Source organism: Amaranthus tricolor, chromosome 9, assembly GCF_026212465.1.
Source record: "Amaranthus tricolor cultivar Red isolate AtriRed21 chromosome 9, ASM2621246v1, whole genome shotgun sequence".
NCBI lineage: Eukaryota > Viridiplantae > Streptophyta > Magnoliopsida > Caryophyllales > Amaranthaceae > Amaranthus > Amaranthus tricolor.
In genome coordinates this window covers 8965501-8988309 of record NC_080055.1, presented here as the reverse complement: position 1 = coordinate 8988309, position 22809 = coordinate 8965501, and the positions used below count along the sequence as shown (strand labels likewise).

At 34.5% G+C, this 22809-nt stretch overlaps 1 protein-coding gene across 2 annotated transcripts; it reads left to right on the top strand.

Moving 5' to 3' along the window:
* Positions 1 to 12841: 12841 nt before the first annotated feature.
* LOC130823651 (uncharacterized) lies at positions 12842 to 21859 on the top strand. Of its 2 annotated transcripts, XM_057688362.1 has the most exons (7): positions 12844 to 13453; positions 16187 to 16625; positions 19715 to 19770; positions 19867 to 20097; positions 20188 to 20479; positions 20570 to 20766; positions 21302 to 21859. In XM_057688362.1, exons 1-7 carry the CDS (start codon positions 13014 to 13016, stop codon positions 21453 to 21455), a joined length of 1809 nt encoding a protein of 602 aa, XP_057544345.1. In that variant the 5' UTR covers positions 12844 to 13013; the 3' UTR covers positions 21456 to 21859. The 2 variants fall into 2 exon arrangements, with proteins under 2 accessions (XP_057544344.1, XP_057544345.1); XM_057688361.1 differs by having other exon boundaries at positions 12842 to 13453; positions 19867 to 20479.
* The last annotated feature ends 950 nt before the right edge of the window (positions 21860 to 22809 follow it).

Here is a 22809-nt window from a genome sequence, read left to right as displayed (position 1 = left end):
TTGATGAGACTCCTTGGTTCGCCGATATAGCGAACTACCTTACTAGTGGAGTACTACCCACGGGTCTCTCCGCTCACTATAGTAAGAAGTTTTTCCATGATCTTCGGTATTAGTAATGGGATAATCCGCTTTTGTTCAAGTCTTGTGCGGACGCCATGTTGCGTTGTTGCGTTCTTGAGGTTGAGATACATTCTATCATAAAGCAATGTCATGATCTACCTTGCGGTGGACATGCAGCTGCATCTAAGACCTCTTCTAAGATTCTTCAATGTGGATTCTATTGGCCCACACTATTTCGAAATGTGCAGGTCTATGTTAAGACTTGTGATCATTGCCAGCGAGTTGGCAACCTACCTAAGGCTAATGCTATGCCTATGGCCCTGATTTTAGCTGTTGATATTTTTCATATGTGGGGCATTGATTTTCAAGATCCTTACCCTTCATCCTTTGGGAACAAGTATATTCTGGTTGCTGTTGATTATGTTTCCAAGTGGGTGGAGACTATCGCCACTAAGACTAATGATGCGCAGGTTGTGACCAAGTTCTTTAAAAAGGTCATATTTCCACGTTTTGGTTGCCACCACGTAGTCATAAGTGACAATGGGACCCACTTCATCAAGCATAAGTTTGAGTCACTTCTTAGGAAGTACGGGGTGCTGCACAGATTTGCTTTACTTTATCAACCCAAATTAGTGGTCAAGTTGAGGTGTCAAATAGAGAACTTAAAGTCATTCTTCAGAAAACTGTATATAAATCCCGAAAGAACTAGTCTGAAAAGCTTGATGACGCCTTTTGGGCTTATAGGACGGCTTTTAATACCCCTATAGGGCCACGCCTTTTCGACTCATCTATGGGAAGCACTGTTACCTTCCCGTGGAGCTGGAGCATAAGGCCCATTGGGCCGTTAAAACCCTTAACTTCGAACTCAAAGCTGCAGGTAGTAAGAGATTGCTTGATATTATTGAACTTGATGAGATTCGTCTGGACGCCTACGAGAGTGCCTTGCTTCTATAAAGAGAAAACCAAAAGATGGCACGATTAAAGGCTAATCAGACGTGAATTTAAGATCGGAGATTTGGAGGTAGTATATAATTCCCGCCTGAAACTTTTTGCTGGAAAATTGAAATCTAAATGGTCGGGACCGTTTAAGGTGACTAAAGTTTTCCCACATGGCCTCATTGATGTTCAAGGGCCAACTAACACCTTCAAGGTGAGTGGTCACCGTGCTAAGCACTATCATGTTCAAGAACTAATTGAGGCCTCAAATGTCTTATATATTGAGCCTAGTTAACTGGGTTGAGTCACGTCGAGCTATAAACGTTAAACAAGCGCTTTGCGGGAGGCAACCCGTATTTTCGTATATTCTACAATGTCTTTTTCATTTTTATTTATTTTTATTTTTTTATGCATTTTATTATTATGTCTTTAATTTTGTTTCTTTTTTTGAAAAAAAAAGGTGCATAGGACAGTTAAAAAGCTACGAGTAGTCCCATAAAAGCAACTACTCGTGGCAATTGGGCTGGAACAAGGCACAGATAAGACAGAAGTAAAGCGACGTATCTTCCCCAGAGGCAACGAGTCATCTCCTTCTCACTTATCCAATTATTCAGCAGACAACAATTCACGAAGTGCACAAGAGGTCAGAGCCTAGGCGACGACTCGTCGCCCCCTATGCGATGACTCGTTGCTTTTGGGTTTCGCGTGGATCTGGCCTTTTTCATTGAAGGGCCACAAGATTTTCATGAAATACCCATTCCCATCTCTTTCCTCACCATTTTCACTTCTTCATCTTCCTTACTCTCTCATTCTCCAAACTCATTCCTCACTCCCTTCAACTAAAAAGCCTAAAGATCTTCCAGGCCTAAGGCTTCTACTCCTTCAAGTGCTCTCTCATCTCTTGGTTCTCCCATTATTCCCCCTTAGCTATAACTCTAATTTCCCAACTCTACATTGTGTTTTATTTTAGGGACTTGCTTCATTACTTTTGTGGGTTGATTTGTACTACATTGTTGTTTTTTTTTTGTGTGTGTGTGATTGCTGGTCTTAGCTGCTATAATCACGAACCTTATTTAGATCATGGTCTAAAAGAGCTAGGCAAGCAGATGAGGGTCCATCTAGACCCCGAAGTGAGAATCCTTCCTGGCCAAGGAGGACTCTCAACCGTCCCTCACCACCACCACCTGAGCCCATAAGGGCCATTGGCAATTCATCCGCTGCCACCATGAGATGCGTTTTAACTCCATCTCAGGCCCAACAGTTCAACACCCTAAGGAGGAGAACTCTCCTCCCCACCAAGTTTATTGAAGACATTCCCTTGCATGTCACTAGTCTCTTTCATGGGGTTTTCACCCTACTGCGACGAGGCTGTTTAGGTGGCACTGCGCAAAAGTCTACCCGCACTTAATTTATGAGTTCTTATCTACCCTTGAGCATCACAGCTCATCAAGGGGTACGCAAACTATTACATCACTTTCAATGCTTTGAATTACAAATGTAGTATGACGTATCCCCAAATAGCTTAAGCTTTTGGGTCAGAGTTTTCCGTAGAAGAATACCAGTCCCCCTTTAGGGGGGACATATGTGCTTTTTGAGCCAACATGACTGGCGGACTACCCAACGCTAGGTTTGGCAACAATATCAGCAAGATCTGGAATCCTGCCCTGCAATATGTATATTTCTTTCTCGCCGTGACCATCTTCGGTCAAAGTGAGCCTACTCAAGTAGGGTAGTTTGAGTTTGGGTATTTTTATGCCTTAGCAGTCCCTGGACCTACATACCCTAATTGGTCGCACCTGTTTGTCCAGAAGTGCTTGGAGATCCAAAAATCTCCTACAGAAAAAATTTTAGTTGGTGGCATGAGACTTTAGCCACCACCGCCAGCATCTATTAAGATTATGACACCCTGCGTAGGGTGAAATTCTTCTACTATAAGGGCCGCGATGGTCCTTACTTGGTATGCCCTAATAGGCGCACGCTTTCCCTTCCTCTTAGGACGTGCACATTGTTCAACATTCAGGAGAACGATGATTTCCGCGAGCTCACCGCGAGGTCATCCAGTACTCACGGCATTACGCGGTTGAGTTATTTGGTGGCGATATAGCAGAGGAGGAGGAAGGTGGAGATGATGAGGAGGCTGAGGACGATGATCAGGGACCCGAGCCTCATGAGCAAGATGCCCCGGAGGCTCCACCTTATCAGGAAGAGCCTTAGTATGGGCAACAGGTACCTTTTCATGCCTATGAGGATGACCTGGCCTGGCGTCAGCAGATGCTAAGCTATTTTAACTATATAGATGGTCGTATAGACCGCACAGATGACAACCTGCAGACCCTTCAAGAAACCTGCAGCTATGAATGGAACGAGCTGTATGATTCATACGACACAGACATGTATGATATTAATACACGTCTGAGCTCATTGATGATGGCTCGGGGGGCCCATATTGCACATTTTGCGGGCACCCCATTCCAACACCCTAGGGCCCAAATTGCTGAATTAGAAGCCCAAAGGGAGAGGGACAAAGCAGACAATTTAGAGGCCAAGAGGTCAAGGAGAAAGTCTTTCTCCTTCTTTCGCCGCGGTTCCTCGAGTGGTCACTTATGGCCACCTATCCTAGACCTCCCCCATCTGTATGCCTGTGGTTTTATGGTCTAGCCCTTTGCTATGTTGTTTCTGATAAGCATAGAGGACAATGCTTCTGATAAGCATGGGGGGAGTCTACACCTGTTAGTGTAGATTTTTATTGCTTTCCTAACATAGATTTTCATTGCTTTCTTATTAGTTCAGGATTTATTGCTTTCCTAGTTTAGTTTTTTGTGTTTTCTTAGATTAGGATTTTTATTATTTTTGTTTTATTTTTCCTCTTTGTTCATCCCTTACCCCCCCAAAAAAAAACTTTTCGAAAAATGAAAAAAGAAAAAAAAAAAGAGAGAGAGAATGCTAGCCAATAACCTATGATAGGTATGAGGTTGATACGAGGCTTGGGAATTTTTATAGGTTTACATGTCAGATCATTTTATGAGAGAAAGGGAGACTAAGATAGAAAGCCTCTTACTTTTGGAGAGTCATAAGTAGACCCGGTGTTTCATGTTTTAAGTGGTAATGTTGTAGCCGATGGTGTTATCCCGATTTTAACATTGGAGTTTCATTGGGTAAATTGCATTCTTTATATTTTTGTGCTTTGATAGTCATATCCAGGGTTACTAAAGACCCTATTTCGATAAGGGTTGCTGAATACCTTCTTGCTACTCACCATGAAAAGCAAGCATGGGGGAACCTATTGCTTGCTTGTTCATGTTTTCTATTTCATATTTTTTATATAGATTTAGCTGGTATATGCATTGTAGTTTCAATTTCATTATAGTTGAATTTGTACTTTGTTTTTCATTGAAAAAAAAAGGGAAAAGGAAAAAACGCTTGATAAGAGAAAAGCCCAACTAGGTTGAAAATCCGAAAGGGTGACCTAGGCAAAAGAGCGACATTGAGTGGGTGAGCAAGTGAGAATTGAAAAAAATAATGAGTGGCTAGGACGAAAACCCAAATATGATTTCCTAGGAAAAATAAGAGAAAAAGAGAGACTCAAATGTTCATGTATTTCATTGGTACTTAGAGCTGGCGACATAAGAAGCGTGAGCTATAAGGGAGGCATTTGGGTAGGTCACTATTGGAGGGATAAGTGTAGAATTTTTCATTTCTCACGTTCCTTAGGAGTCATAAGGAGGTTGAAGCATAGGGAATTTTGGTACTTGTTGTCTATACTCTTGTTTGTGTTGTGATGTGTTGTGTTAGCCAAGTAAAGGGGACAAATGGTAAGGATATTTGGACTCTTGTCGAACACCGAGTATTAGTGAAGTTTATGAAAGGGAGGTATAAGAAGTAGCTTAGGATTTGGAGTCCGTGTATTAACCTTGTTTTCCATATGTTTTCACCTTGATTTGCTCGAGGATGAGCAAAGGTTAAGGATGGGGGAATTTGATAAGTGTGATTATTTGCACTTATTCATGTTATTTTTATGCTCCTTATGTGATGTTTTAGTGGGTTTTAGGTAGTGTTGATAGTGTTATTTGATATTTTTGTCTCATATGTTTAATAATGTATTTTATGTAATTTTGAGGCAAAAATAGAAGGTTTATTAGGTCGGGGGGGGGGGGGGGGTGTGATAAGAGGGTAAAGGCCTTCAGAAATGGCCTAAGACCCCTAAAAGAAGTGAAGAAATCGAGCCAAACAAGCCCCAAGAGAGAGAAACGAGTCGTACCTAAGGAGCATTAAAAAGCCACGACTCGTCGCAGAGCAAATGGGGTCTAGAACAAAAGCAACGAGTTGTCCCCATTCAGCCACGACTCATCGCATATCCATTGAAGTCATCAGAGCATTCTAGAGCCAAAGTAACGAGTCGTCCCACATATGCCATGACTCGTCGCATACTTACTGGTCTATGCATATCAATCCAGAGGCTAAGCGACGGGTTGTCGCCAACTTGCCACGACTCGTCGCACATTCACTGAACTCATATACCCCAGGTAGAACAAAAGCGACGACTCGTCGCCCCTGATGTCACGAGTCGTCGCCAGCACGTCAGGTGCCTTTTTCGTGCGTTTTGACGGTTACTTTTTTGGAGCCACTATAAATAGTGGTAGTTATTTTTTTATCGAAAAGTCAGTTTTTTATTTTTAATTTTTCAAAATTGTTTTTGTTTTTTGTTCTTCTCCATCAAGAGCTCTTTGTTGTTAAACTGCATTGTTACGTTAAATTTCCTTGCAATTTACATATACGTTCTTCTCAATTAGTAAGTTTTCTTTGTTTATTGCTTTATTATTTATCTTTATGCATTGAAATCATTCATTATTTTCATGTTTAGTGTTTCAATTAAGTGATCATTCATCACGAATTGCATTAGTAGACTAATAATATACTGAAAGTCCAAAACCCATTAGGCATTACTAGAAATATTTAAAATAGACACCATGATCTAACATTTACCTGACTATGTAATCGAATTTGATTTGACCTGACATTAAAAATAGATTAAAAATTATGTAAAGAACTAACATGGATAAATAATTCAATTTTGAAGCAAATCGAAACATCCAACCTAAATCGACTTAATGACCTGAATGAACACCTCTATTATTACTTACTCCGTTCTGAAAAACTTGCAATATTAGAAATATTGGTTCTATTTATCTTTTAAGTTTATCTTTTATATTGTGGTTGGTGTGTACGAAAAAATATAGTTAATTAAGATCTTACTTGAATCGTCTAATTACTCCCTCTACTTTATTTCAAATGTCTTATTTGCTTTCTGTACGTTTGTCAATGTAGTAATTCAATACTTAAAAGCAATGATTGCGTATAATTATAAATTATAAAAATTAGAAATTAATAAACCTTATGTTGAGACAAAATTAAACAAGGTCTCCTTTGATCATGTTTTATTGCATAGATTAAGAATAAATATAAAAAAAAATTAAGAGTGATTAATAAATAGTAATCCCAAGGCAAATGAGACCTTATTTGAAAAGAAACGGAGGAGTATCATAGTTTTATACTTCCTCAGTTCCAATTTACTCGCAACATTGAAAATACTTGCACTATTTACTTATCTCCCTTGATTTATGATTAATTTGTAATCTATAAGTTAAAAATATAGTCAAGTGAGATTTTGTTTGATTCATCTTGACGTAAAGATTATTAATATTAAATTTTTGTAATTTTTTGTTATACATAATTATAGATATTAAGAATTAAATCAATGCATTAGATCGCGTGAAAAAACAAACATTATAAATATTTTGGAACAAAAGAAAATAATTTTTAGTTAAAAATATTAAAAATATAAATAATCAAAATTGGGTAAAAAAGTTTATATAGCAAGTATAATGGGGAATTGATGAAGGAGTAGACATTGCAATAAATATACTGGCGAGAGCTGACAGCACTAACTACAATACAGTCTGAACACAATTAACAAAACTCAAAAATTAATAAAATGTCTTCAAGTTTTGGCATCCAATGGGCAATGACGTACGTTAATTGCTAATTTAATCCTCATTTGACTATATGTAAGTTTCAACTCTCAACTCTACTGACTTGGTACAAAATAAGCACCTCTTACTAAATCTTTATACTTGGTATTACTTGCTAACATCATTACTCCACATTTATTCACTAATTTTTCATTATCAACTTTTCGAATTCTTCATTTTTCTGATTAAATTCAATTCTTTTTAGGTGTACATATTTATTTTTTTCTTATTGACATGTCCAAAGAATATGAGTGTTTGCCGATTATGTGAAAATTATGTTCAAAAAAAATATTATCTTTCGCCTTTTAGTTGTTAAACCTTTAATTTGCATGCAATTTAATAATCGTTATGTGTCTCATTTCCTTTTATGGTCAAATCACCTTAATTGTCTCATTTTTATTTTTGGTATGTGTTTTTGACATTTATGCCCTTAGTAACTTTATCCTATTTTCAATTATACCCTCCATTATCCATACTAATTTTCCTCCCTTACATTAAAAAACCCATAATACCACTCTCTTTTCTACCCTTAGGGTCCCACTTTTGACTCTCCTTAAAATCCGTGAAAAATCAAATGGCACTCCTAAGGTGAATAGGAGGGAGTATGATATTTCAAATTTTAATATTTGACTATGATTATATTGATACTATAAAATTGTAAAATCCATTGAAACCAGTATAATAAGTGCATATCATATGATAATGAAATTATAATACACAAATTCTTACATGAGTCGTCTTCATAAGAAACGCGTTTCAAATGGGCCGGCCCATTATTACTTACCAAAAAACTTTTAAAAAATGCGTGTTGTGTAATCCTATTTGGAGTTAATGTTATAACCTATTGAAATTGGTATTATAACCAGTTAGAGTTGCTATTATAACCTATTAAAGTTGGTATCTCCAATAGGTTATAATACCAACTTTAATTGGTTATAATACCAACTCTAAATACCAACTTTAATAGATTATAATACTAAATTTAATAGGTTATAACACCAACTTCAATAGGTTATAACACCAACTCTAAATAGGTTCAATCGCGCGCATCAATTTTTAGATTTTTTTTTTAATTATTGAGAATATGGACTGGGCTCTTTTAAGAGGCGTCTATACTATAGACGGTCTCTCAAGAGAGGGTCTGATTATAATATGATTTAGTTACAAACTTACTTTACAACGTTTATAATCTTGCCTGTCTTATATAAAATTTATTGTTGTCCATTATAAGTAGAAAATTTGTTATTTAAGGGTAATGTAAAAAAAAAAAAATAGAACAAGATATTATTACTCCCTCCTATTATTATGGGCTACAAATTGTAACAAATATTATTTTCCCCTCTTTGAAATTTCTATGATGTATATAAACCTCTAATTTTAATTTGTATAATAGAAGTATAATAAATTTTAAAAATCATGTCTTATCTCATGAGTTGGAGCAAGTACCACTTTTTTCATGTAAGTAACTTGAATTTAACTTTTATTTAACGTTCCGATCATTGAGACTACCCTATAATGAAAAAACAAAGAACAAATTTAATTAAGGAAATTTAATTTTAAAACTTCAAACTTTAGGTGTTTCAATTATAAAAATTTTAACTTCGAATTTTTATCTAAAGAAGTATGGATTAAATTATCCCCTTCTCTTTAACGACTAACCAAACACCTCAAACCCCTCCACCCCACCGCTGCTCCCACCCTCTTCTTTTCTTCCTTTTCAATTGCAGGTGCGGAAATCGGTCACCATCCTCACCACCACAAATAGGTTAGCGCTTTTCTGCCGCCATCCTCATCCCCGTTCTTTATGCCACCATCGGTGGTCCGAAAAAGCCAGTTTGGGGAAGGAAGATTGGACGGTGTACAACCGCCAGAAGAGGTGCTACCCGTCCGGGATTGCTCTTGCTATTGTTGTTTCTCTTTTTTTCTGCAATTTGTTTTTTGGTGGCGTCCGTGAGTGATTGTTCAGATCTGTGTAGTGTGCGTAAGTGATTGTTGAACTAAGAGTGGGGACTTGGAACATAGGCATGCTACAAGCCAAAGTCATGGGAGTTGGCTACTGAACTTTCTAAATACAAAATTCAAGAGGCTTGCGTTCAGAAAATTAGGTGGAAGGGCAAAAAGCAAGTGTTTTAAAGGGCATAAGCTATGGTATGCATGTTTGGATAGAAAGCGAAGTGGAGTCGGTATTCTTGTAGCTAATGATATCCTAAAGCAAGTGGTAGAAGTTAGGAGGTACAATGATAGGAATATGCTAGTTAGAATTGCAGTGGGAGAAGAGGTCATATCGATCATTAGTGCGTATGGGCCGCAAGTAGGGCTAAATGAGGAAGTCAAACGTGAGTTTTGAGATAACCTGGGTGGCCTTATAGATACCATCCCTGCCGATGAAAATGTTTTTATAAGTGGAGACTTTAATGGACACGTAGGTAAGGAGGCAGTTAACTATAACTTAGTTCATGGCGGTTTTGGTTATGGTGTAAGGAACGAGAGTGGAGAGATCATGCTTGAGTTTGCGTTAGCAAAGGAGTTGGTTATAGCAAACTCGATCTTTAGAAAGAAGGATGAGCACTTGATTATGTACAAGAATGGTGGGCATGCAACCCAAATTGACTATTATTTGGTACAGAAGGATGATCGGAGCTCGTATTTGGACTGTAAGGTCGTGCTGGGTACAGGAATGCCCACCCAACATAGGTTATTAGTATTAGTGTTTCGTATGAGGAGAAAGATTGCCAAGAAGAAGATTAAAGTTAGGCAAATGATCATGTGGAGTAAACTTAAAGGGAATATGGTCGCAACCTTATCAAGCAAGATCAAGACGTCGGGCTACCCAAGTATATCAGACGATGAAAATCAAATGTGGGCAACCATGGCGAAAACCATTCGAAAGGTGGCAAAGGAGACATTAGGGGTGTCGATGGGAAAACCAATGGTGTACAAAGAGTTGTGGTGGTGGAACGAAGAAGTGCAAAAGAAGATAAAGGACAAAAACAGGAGATTCAAAGAGCTCATAGCTTGCACGGAGGAGGAGGATAGGACACATAAGAAGGAGAGGTATAAAGAAGCAAAACATGCGGCAAAGAAAGCAGTAGCAGAGGCGAAAGATCGCGCATTTGAAGCCTTTTACCAAAAGCTTGATACCAAAGAGGGGGAGAAATATATTTTTAAGTTGGCAAAAACAAGATCTAGGCAGAAGAAGAACTTAGGGATAGTGAAGTTTATTAAGGATGAAGGTGGACGAGTACTCCTTAGACAAGAGGACATCAAAATGAGATGAAATCAATATTTTTCCCAACTACTCAATGAGACTAGGTGTCCAAAGGAGAAAATTTGACAAACCTCGGACATCCAAAGAACACAGGATCATAGGGAGATTGTTGATGTTACCACAGCGGAAGTAGGAGAAGCTCTCAAAAAATGGGGGGATTAAAGGCAGTTGGACCTGATAACATTCCGATTGAGGTGTGGAGGGTTTTAGGAGAGGAAGGAATTCATTGGCTTACTAACCTCTTTAATGTCATATTGAAGTCTTGTATGATGCCTGAAGAATGAAGGATTAGCACACTTATTCCACTGTTCAAAAACAAGGTTGATTTACAAGTATGCGGGAACTATAGAGGGATCAAACTTCTAAGCCATACTATGAAACTGTGAGAAAGAGTGATTGAGAAAAGAATTAGACGAGAAACGGTAATTAGAGAGAACCAATTCGAATTCATGCCGAGAAGATTAACCACTGAGACAATTCATCTTTTGAGGAGATTGATGGAAAAGTATAGGGAGCGAAAGAAGGATTTCCATCTGGTGTTCATTGACCTGGAGAAAGCGTACGATAGCATACCATAAAGCATCGTTTGGGATAGCCTCAAGAATAGAGGTATTTCACGAAGGTACATTAAGGTAATACAGGACATGTATGACAGAGTGTAGACTAACATACTACATCAGGGTTAAGTACTAAGTCCTTTCATTTTTACGCTCATTATGGAGGAAATCTCTAAATCCATTTGGGAGACAGTACCATGGTGCATGCTTTTCGCCGACGATATAGTTTTGGTCGCAAAAAAAAGGAGGTGGCTAATAGTAAATTGGAAGAGTGGAGGGAAGCCTTGGAGGGTAAAGGGTTGCGCATAAGCCATACGAAGACAGAATATTTGCGATGCAATTTCAGTGGGACTGAATCGATAGGGGAACAAGAGGTGACCATAGGGGGAGAAGTTGTTGCATGTACGTCCAAGTTCAAATATTTGGGATTAGTGATTCAGAGTAATGGGGAGATTGATGGAGACGTTACTAGTTATATAGAAGTGGGTTGCTTTAAGTGGCGATCAGCAACCGGGGTGCTGTGTGATAAAAAGTTCTTGAGGCGATTAAAAGGTAAATTTTACCGCATTGCGATTAGGCTGGCGTTGTTGTATGGGACAGAATGTTGGTTTGTAAAGAAGGTTTTCGAACAGAGGATGAAAGTAACAGAAATGCGTATGATGAGGTGGATGTGTGGTAATACTATGATGGATAGGATAAGAAACCCGGAGTTCAGGGAGAAGTTAGGGGTTGCACCTCTATCCGCAAAGATGCGGGAGAACAGGTTGAGATGGTTTGGACATGTGCAGAGAAAGACACAAGATGCCCCAGTAAGAAAGATCAAATGCATCATAGTGGAGGGCAAGAGAAGTCGAGGACAACCTAGGAGAACGTGGGAGGAACAGTTTAAAAGTGACATGCATGAACTTCACCTCTTCAAGGACCTGACCAGGGATAGGGGCAATTGGCTGCACCTTATCCGTGTCTTAGATTACTAAACCCGTCCCTTTTTACTCATCGTTTGTTATTATTCATTGCCTTTAATTATCGCTCTTTACCTTATTCTTTACTTTTATCTTTATTTTTGGTTATTTGTACGTATTCTATTTATTCTATTTGTAAGTTGTAGGTTTCTCTCTCTCTGAAAACCTTTCTCGAGCCGAGGGGTTATTTGATAGCACTCTCCTCTATGGGTATGAGCTATCGTCTTTCTTCCCTCCCCAGACCCTGACCATAGTTTTCTATGAGCGAGATACACTGAGTATGATGATGATGATGAATTTTTATCCAAAAAAGTCAACTTTAAAGCATATCTTACTTTGAAATACCTAACCTACAGATGAAAAATATAAAGATGAAAACACATACTTATCATCAATATATATATATATATATATATATATATATATATATATATATATATATATATATATATATATATATATATATATATATATATATATATATATATATATATATATATATATATATATATATATATATATATATTCCTTTAGATGTGGCTAATGAAAACCCGGGTCTAATGAAAACCCGGGTGCGTTCTTTAGTAAAGATAAAATCATTTTTACATAGTAAATATAAAATATTTTAAACTTTTAATTGTATGAACATTATTTATATTACTATATATAGCATAAAATTTAGAATTTATCACCAAATCATGTGTCAAAATATATTTTATATTATGTCTTTCTTTTATTTTGTTTCTTAATTTATTCATTTAAATATATTATTATTCTTGCTATTTAACACCTCCAGATATTTGTTATCACTTGTCTTGGTGATTTTTAAAATAAGATGTATTCAAAAGTTAGAAATTATAAATTAAAAGGTGAATTTTTAAAATTAAAAAATCCAAAATCAAAATTTTTAAAATCAATTTTTTCTTTAATTAATGGGAAGAGGAATAAACAAGGAAAGATTGATAAACATTAAAAATAAAAAACGAAGATGGATAATAAAGAAATAAAAGAAAATAAACTTGTTTTTGTTGCTAAACATTTCCTTAAACTAATAAATTATCGCTATATAAACCAACTTTCTTCCTCTCCCTCCTATCAACCCGTTACCTCCTACATCCCCGCCATTTCTCTCTCTCTTTCTATTTCTCAACTATCCTTATACTTCTTCCTTTTCTTCATCAACATTTTCAACCTTCTGAAAATGGGGCAAGAAATCCAAACGTCAATTTCACAAGAAACTATGAAAACATCAGAATCGTCGGAAACTTTTCCGACAACAGAAAAAGAAGGTGTTATTTATCCTCATGAATATCTTCCAAAGCCAGAAGCGCCGCCAGGTTTAAACGGTAACGTTTTGATTAGTTTTCCGGCGAATAATTTCTCCGTCGAGTTATCGGCGATCGGAAAATATCTTATTGAGACGAAGGATAGTCTTTCGGCTGCGCTTTCTAGAAGATTGTCGTTAGACGACGTGGTTAAAGGCGGCGGCGGTGGTGATGCTGTTACTGAGTTTTACTTGTCTGGGATTCAAGTTGTTGTGCGTGAGAAAGAACTTCAAAATGAGGGATTTGCCTTTGAAAAGAGTTCTGAGTTGACTCAGCTCAAAGGACGAGTTACCTTGTTTTCAAAATCAAATTGCAGGTAACTTTTTTTAAAAAAAACTTTTATAGAAACAAAATTTTGATTTTATTTGATAACAAGAATTTAATTCATTTTAATAACATCAATTATTACCACGAATAATAATAATTTTTTAGTTTTTTATTTGAGGGGTGTATCCCTCTAATTTTCACACTATTTTTTCGAAATTAATTACAATTTACATAGCAAGATATTTTACCAGTTTGAAAGTTGTGGGGAACACAAATTTTATGAGAAACGTTGAGGTTTTTTTTGTAAGTAGCACTTATAAAAATATTCTAAGTACTTAAACGTTTATTAAGTGGATATTAAGAATATTAGAAGTAGATATTAAGGATATGAGGATATTGAAACTAGATATTAAGAATAAGGTAAATAGACATTAGAATTATGTAAGTATCTATAAAGGATGATATAAGTAGACTTTAATTAAGTAGACATTAAAGGATATTATCAATAGACATTAAATATATTGTAATTAGCATTAAAAGTATAGTAAATAAGCATTAGTAAATAAGCATTAGATATGATGTAAGTAGACATTTAAAATAATATAAATATGCATTAAGCTTTAATGGTTTAGACCGAAAAGACATTCCTTAAAGAGACAGACTGTCAAAAGACCGATTGAGTACATTCTTTAGAATTGTATTATGTAAAGTAATTGTTATATTATTTAGGACAATTTTTTTAAAAAAATGTTGGTGAAATATTAATTTCTTATGGAAAGAGATAGAACCGAGAGTATTAGAAGAAGTGAGTGGTAAGTGAATTATATTTGCAACATAATTCTTTTAATTAATAAGATCATCGAATAGGTTTATTGAATACTTGAATTTGAATGATCCAAATTTAATTCGTTTGTCATATTTGATCAAATATGGAAACTCTATTATTGGTATAGGGAAGAAAAATTTTCATTTATTTGAAAAATAGAAGATTCTTGGATGCATGGTATATTAATGCAAATAAAAATAAGTTAATTATGCTAAAATAATTATACGCAAACAATTTATTGATATTATGAACGAGTTGGATGTAACAATTTAAGCTATTAATATTTTGATTAAGTAGCAATTTTAAGTAGTTGGCACTATATAGTGTTACACATAATTTTTTTGAACATTATAATTTAAGACCTACAATTATATAATTATAACTTACAACTCTTATAAGTTATAATTTGATTTGACTTTTTACTATAACATTTATTTTAAAATGAATTGTTTCTTATTTACTTTTGTGCAATTTAAGAAAATACAAGCTTATACTCCCTTGTTTTATAAGAGATTGCAATAGTGTCGCATTGCCGCATATCAAGAAAATGTTGTCCACACTTAAATTTTTTGAAAAATACAAAAGTTTATGAGAGAATAAAAGAAATAAGTGTGATTATTTCTCAAAATTATAATATTGAAAAATTAATGGACTAACTAAAATGAAAAGTATTGCATCTTCTAGAAATAAATCAATAAAGCAATTAAAAATTAAAGTTAATAGTATCGTAAGATACAACAAATTTAAATTACAAATAACTTTAAAAATTAGAAAATATAACATTTACAACGAAATAATCCTAAATAATAAAAAAAGAGGCTTAGATGAGATACAATCATACTGTCTCCGACTCTCCGTTCTTTCTTTATCTTCCCATTTAAATATGAGAAGAAATTAAGATATTTAATAATTACTTTATACATAATAGATACTATGAGAGTTGATTAAAATAATATAAAAAATAAAAATTCTGTTGATTAAAGTGTAAGTTTAATAATATCATAAATTTTATTGGGTGTGTGTAAAGTAAATACATTGGGAATTAAAATATAAAATTAATTTCTATTAGTTATAGTGTAAGTGTAATAATTTTCTTGAATTCTATTGATTACTAAAATTAAATAATTCTGAATGTAAAGAACATTTCAAAATTTCTAAATGGAAAATGTGAGAAAACAAAAGAATACGAATAGCGTACAATAAATGTAATTGGCAAATAATTTTATGAATCGAAAAATATCTTATTAATAAATGTTTAAAATGGAGGAGAAGAAAGGAGAACAGAGAAAGAAATATGACGGAAAAAGTCTATTGCGAATTGTATTAAATAAATTGGTTTAACATTAAACAGATTTACTCGGTATTAAAATATAAATTTTAATAAAATAGCTATAACTTAAACCTCTTCGTCAGGGCAATAGAGAATTGAGGTTGATGATTGGGATTTTGGGTAGAAGTATATAAAGCTTCTTATTTATTTAAAAGGATTAAGAATTGATAAAAGTTAAATATGAATATGCATCGAGGCTTGGGAAAAGGAATGTCTAAAAATAAAAATTCTTTGGTGAAAGGTAGTAATTTAAGTTGAAATAAGGTTAATTTATAAAAAAATATTTTTTAAAATTAATGAAAGTAAAGAAAAGTAAAGTATTATAAAGACAACTTTGTAAATATAATTAATTTTTATCTAATTTTTTTGTTTATTTTTATTTTTATTATTTACCAAACAAAGACATTTAACATTTATTTTTAAATTCTCAATTTAAGTTTCATCCCAATATCTTAACTATAGACTATTAATTCCTATTACCACACGTCAAACACCCCATAATGCAAATTGCAAAATATTCCCAATGTATAGTGAATTATTAGTATTTATTACCTAGTAGCTTTTCCACTAAAATCAGCAATTTTTCGAAATTAATTTATGACGTCATAAATTACTGTTGTGCTCAGGGATAGTAGCGCAGCAAGGAAAATCCTTCGGGAAAAAGGGTTAAAATACTCGGAAATAAACATAGACGTGTATCCGGTCCGGGAAAAAGAGTTGATAGACCGAACTGGCGGTTCAACAGTTCCACAAATATTCTTTAACGAAAAACTAATTGGCGGTTTAGTGGCGTTAAATTCGTTAAGAAACAGCGGTTTATTGGACCGGACAGCAAAAGAGCTTTTAGGAAGTAAGTGCCCAGATGATGCACCTGCAGCGCCGGTTTATGGGTTTGATGAACCGGAGGAAGAAAGACCGGATGAGATGGGTGAAATTGTGAAGATATTACGAGTAAGATTGCCTATACAAGACCGTATAATTCGGATGAGGATGGTGAATAATTGTTTTACTGGTACTGAATTGGTTGATTGCATTGTTCATCACTCGGGCACATCACGTACTGAGGTACTATATTTTTCCTCATACTAATTTGATAAATTTGATTATCATGATTATTTAAATGTCATACTTAAAGGAATTTAAGAATAAGTTAATAAGTTTAATTTTAAGTTATATTAATTGGAAAAATTGCAACGCAATTTTGGTTTTCAACATATAACATCAATGCATTTTATCATTCACTATATAACATCTTTAGACACAAAAAAATAATACAGATTATCATTAAATTCGTCCTATAGCATGATGAAAGTTTTTCTTCCCAAGTAGAAAGTCGACTTATGATTATGAAGAATGAAATAGTGGAAGATGATTATAAAGAATGAGAAAATGAAACTCATTCACTTATCCAACACTTACTAGTACGATATTACTACTTTAATATTTCTTTAATTTTTTTGGTTCTATTTATTCGTAACAATGGGCCCCTTACTAAGCCAAATTTCTAATCTTTAGATGTAATTTTGTGCGACAGCCCTTTAACCGACCTTTAAGGACCGGCCCTAAACACCGCCTAAACCGCATGCTTTAAGAAGTGAAACTATCTTATGAAAATGACGTTATAGGAATCTAGAATATCTGCTTCTCTAGAAATGAAAATTGGAATTGAGGGGAAGGGGTGCTTCATGCTTCATCAACTTGTTCGCTTGGTTTTTCCTTTTTAAAAACTTTGTGACGTTTTTTTTTTTTTTAAAATTTTTTTTTTCTCATATGATGCTTTATGAGAACTTGTTTAATCATGTATCATCAGATTCATCACGATCTAGATTTCCAAATTTTTGATAAGTTTAAGTAAATGGTCGAACAATTTATTTTTACTCGGCCTATATGTAAAATTAAGTTGGATAGATCTATACGATTGAGATTTAATATCTTTAAACGCATTGTAGTATCATTCTAATTTAAAAATTTAATAAAAACTTTTTCATAGATTTAATTAATAAAAACTTTTTTATAGGATTAACACTTCATATTATGGTCATGGTCAAAGTCATGATCATCAGTTCAGCCTAGTCTCTAGTACAAAATTATAGGATTAACCACTCATGATTAGGAAACTTGGAGAGTAACCGAGTTGTAAAAATTAGAACAATGATTAATTTAATTAGTTATGATTAGTCAAGATGTTTAGCTTTAATATTTGATTAATTAGAACAACCCATTAGTTGACATTTAGTGGGTTTTACACGGTTGTCACGTTTAGTGTACTTTTAACGTTTACGGTTGGATATAAGTCATAGACCCAATTGAAGTATTATTCCATTAAGGATAAGAAGTATTATGTTGGTTGATTAGATTTTAATTTGACTTAGTCTCTTGTTTGGAAATGGTCCACTAATTGAGGGTGGATTTGCAACTAGATTTTTTCTGGTCCACTAATTGAGGGTAAGATTAGCAACTATAGATTTTCTTATATGACTGTTGACCTAGCCCTATTTTATTTTATTTTAATTTTTTTTTTATTTTTTAAATATTAGAAATATGTTTTGATTGGAAAGAGCTTAAAGCCCTAAGATTTTGAACATTACAACTTACAACATTTCATTATCTTAACGCTAAATTCAAGTGTTCTGTTTATAATTTACAATAAGAAAGGTTAAATATTTTTATTTTTTTTTGAATTTCTAAGCTTTAAACACTACTTAATTTATTTTGTAGATATCATGAGTTAGTTAGTCCACTTTTATGGTGTGCCAAGAATAATGATGGCATCTAGTAAGGGATAATGAATAGAAGAAAATGATGAGAGCTTGTGGTAGGTTAGAGGTAGATAATTGCAACTAACACTTTTACTAACCCAGTCCCAAAGTTTGTGGGACTTGTCTTCCTTTTTTACCTTTAATATTCCTATGCCTAGGAACTTGATCCATCTTCCATCTAATGCTCTTACAATAATGTTACTTAAGTACTGAGTACCTAAGAGTCTGGATTGAATTTGGGGGAGTGTATGTATTCAAGCTTAATAAAAATGTTGTTATGTAAGTCAATAAACTAAAAGCATACTCCATTACTCTCCCTGTTCTTTTCAGAATGCACCAGTTGTGTTTTGGGTGAAATTTAGCGGAAATAAAAATTGAGTTAAATATTAAGGGAAAACCAAACATATCATGTAAATTAGTGGTTAAAATTTGAAAAAAAAAAAAAATTGTTGAAAATAATACTACTTATCACTCATTCACTACGAATAATCTCATTAGATTATTGTCTAATATTATCCAACTTTTGCTATTATTTGCTCTGAGCATACACATTGATTTGAACCACCACAACCCCTCTCCTCTCCACCCACACGGGGTTTGATGGGAGAAAATACATATTAAAAATGAAATTATTAAAAGATAATGAATATGTGAGATTTTTCGTAGAGCGGATGAGTAAAAAACGGAATTATTTTCAACAATTTCTCCAAAAAAGAATAAGTTTGTAGACTAGCTTAAAAGATGAAGAGAGAAACCATTGCTAAAAAAAACACAAGTGGTGTATATTGAGAACCACGGAGTATGGTTTAACTGTAGCAACTTTGAAATAGCTAAATTCTAAAGTGGTGCTCAACTGTGTGTGGTGGCCTTACTTTGAATGAGACCAAAAGCTAAATGCAAATGGGCTTGGGAGACTTATACTCCTGACTTTCAGTTTAGTTTTAATAAGAATCAATAATCTTCTGAATTTCCTTTAGAATGTCTATGCTGTTGTATATTAGTATATCTGTATATGCATATAAGAGCTTTGTTGGAAATCAATTAATCTAATTTTTGAGGATGTCATGTGCAAAAAAGAGGATGATTAAATGTCTATAAAATGATAAAATAAGATGATAGTGATTAGTGAGGCTGGAAAACTCGAGAATTAATGGATTTGTTACAAGGATGTGAATATCTGTTACACTGTCACATAATTCACTAATCTCCTTACTAATCGTGAATTAAAAAAAAGAAAATTATGTCGCTTTTAGGCTATTTTAGGGTCAATTTGAGCGAATCGCGAATTTAAAAAGCGAATTACATGACGAATTATGTTACACTGATTTGTTACAATGAAGATATTTGCTATTTCTTTTCCATTCCCTTATTGTTTATTTCACACTGCTTATGCAGGCAATCAAGATAGCGAAAGAGATTGTTCGAAAACACTTCATCCACCATGTGTTTAGGTGAAAATCAGAAAGTTTAACTTAGACAGCTAGACAATTACAGTATTTTTTTTTTTACTAGCCCAGAACTGAAAGTATGAAATCTCTTTGCTGCAGGGGAAACTATTTCGAGGATGGAAATGTCGTCTACAGGTTCCTTGAGCATGAGCAATTTGTTTCAAAATGCTTCAATTTTCGAGGATCCATAGACGACAAAGAGCCTGAGTCTGCGGCAAGGATTGGTGAAAAGCTGATGAAGATTATGTCAGCCATACTCGAATCTTATGCATCTGAGGATAGGTGTCGTTTGGACTACTTGGCTATCAGCAACAGTGAAGAATTCCGCAGGCATAATTTCTTCTATAATTACCATTTTCTGTTTCATTATATTCAACTGCTCAACTGTATTACTGAAATCACACTGATTATGAGTTGCAGATATGTGAATATGGTTAGGAGTCTTCACCGAGTGGATCTTTTTGCTCTGTCCCTTGATGAAAAACTCGCATTCTTTCTAAATCTTTACAATGCGATGGTCATACATGCTGTGATAAGGAGAGGATATCCCGAGGGGATGATCGAGAGGAAATCTTTTGTTTCAGATTTTCAATACATAGTTGGCGGACATTCATATTCTCTTAACGCAATCAGAAATGGTATACTTAGAAGCAACCAGAGGGCTCCTTACGCGTTAGTCAAACCTTTCAGCACAGGAGATAACCGCCTTCAGGTATATGCCTTGTGATTTCATATGTATACTGCAATATTCTATATAACATCAATCTAATCACTTATGACCTCTCATGTTCTCTTGATTCAGATGTCATTACCGATGGTCAACCTATTGATTCATTTTGGACTCTGTGATGGTAGCAAGTCAAGTCCATCAGTTAGGTTCTTCTCGCCTCAAAATGTGCAAGCTGAGCTTAGATTTGCCGCTAGAGAGTACTTCAAGCGCATTGCTATTGAAGTGGATTTATCCAAAAGAACCGTCTCTCTTCCTTGCATCATGAAATGGTAACTTAAAACTAATTTTTTTACATTCCATTACTCTAATGCCATTAAATGAGTCATATATCGTCATCCACCTAAGTGGGGTTTGAGGGGCCGGGTGGGATTCTTACCCTTGTAAAAAACAAAGATGATGTTTCCGATTCATTCTTAATAGCAAACATCATTTTCAATTTCACATATATATAAGAATTGTACGTGATTTAACGAACCATATTACTGTCAGTCATAGTTATCAATACAATATCTCACTCGAAAATATGGTCCATGTAGGAAAAGGTAACGGACAATCCATACATGTACTCCCTCTAGAGGGAGGGGTAGAGAAATGTGGTCAATTTAACCCCCAACTAAGAGAAATATGAGTGATACCGTTACCTCAAAAGCAAAGCTATCTGGTTGGTGGCAGAGTGTAGTCAAGTCGCAATAATCTGCTATCAAAGAAATAGAAATTTTTTGCACCAGGAAGGCAGGAACTACTATTAAAACCAAAGCGCTCGAATATGCTGATAGTAACCAACATTCCTTGCAAATTGTGCAGGTACAGTTCAGATTTTGGTATTGAAAAAGAAGGTTTGAAGTGGATGCTGAGTTATTTGGATGCAGGGAAAGCAGGACTTCTATCTCATCTTTTAGATGATGGAGGAGTGATCAATATCGTATATCAGAATTATGACTGGTCTATCAATGTATAAGTTAATACTTTCATTCTTTAAGTCACAAAGTGAGGTAATAATAGTCCTGCCCTTCGCATATATGCGTTACTATGCTGTGTCGTAAGATAGAATGGCGATGCGACAACTAAATCCGAACAGAGGCAGTACCAAATATATGTGGAAGAGCATAGAATGAGATTGAAAGTTCTGTATGTAACATCGTACAGTTTATAATTAGCATTTAGCATCTTAATGGCATTGGGGTGATAAAATTTATCAATCTTATTGCCATGGCGAGTCCAAAAGTTTCTGGAGGAAAACATTGGTTTTTTGAGGGAATCATGTAATATTGTGGCAGAACTTTTTTAAGATGTGGTTATGTATGTGATACTTAAAAGAGTAGTGAAAGTCTTTTTCTTTTTTTAATGAAAGAAAACTTTGTGCGCTCATATAATAAGTAAACCTAACAATTCCATATTCTCTCAAAATAAACCCAGATATTGGTGTCTTTTTAGTTTGAGTAAATTATATTATCTTTAACAATAATAATAATAATAAGGGTGTATTTTGAGTGAATGTGTAGTTTCACATTAATTGATACTTGAGTGTATTTTAAGTGGATGAAAATTAATTGGGTTTAATATAAACAAAATTTCCTTTTATCAAAGTTTTAGTAACGTTAATGAAAAATCAAAAGTAGGATTGTTTATAAGAAGGTGTGTTTGCTTCGTTTACTAAGCAAACACAATGTAAAATGATTCATTCAAATCACTTGGAAATTATTTAACAATGTGTTTAGATTTATTAGTATTAAATGGTTAGTGGTTTGGTCAGATGGTTAACTCGGGGAATATTATAGCAACAAAACTAGTTGGTTGAATTGCTTGATTTGATTGGCACATGATTAATTGCGTGTAACAAGAAAGTCCTTATAATTAAGATCAGGGGTGACTTGGTTCACAAAGTAATTAGGATAAGATTAAGAGTATTAATTTATATGTTAGTGTAGGTTAGAAGAGGCCATAGTACACCTTTGGGATTGTTGGATAGAGAATCAAGCTAATACATGGATACATTGTACAATGTGTGGGTGAAGGCTTGGAGAGCAAGGCTGGGCCTTGGAGTACAAGTATCAGACATCGGACAAGTGCAAAAAGTGTGAGGGGACCAAAGGAGGTCATGGGACACGTTGCAAGCAACAAACGAAGACAGTAGCAACTTGCCACCTTGTGCTCGAACAAACACTCCTTTGATCGAATGAGCACATGCTCGAGCAAACCTTCTGCCTTAGTTTTTAGCTATTGTTGATGCCCTACTCTCTTGATATTTCTATGTCCTATTTTTCCTTATATATACACCAGTCTTAGGTCCTTGTTAAGTAAGCCAAAGTCTC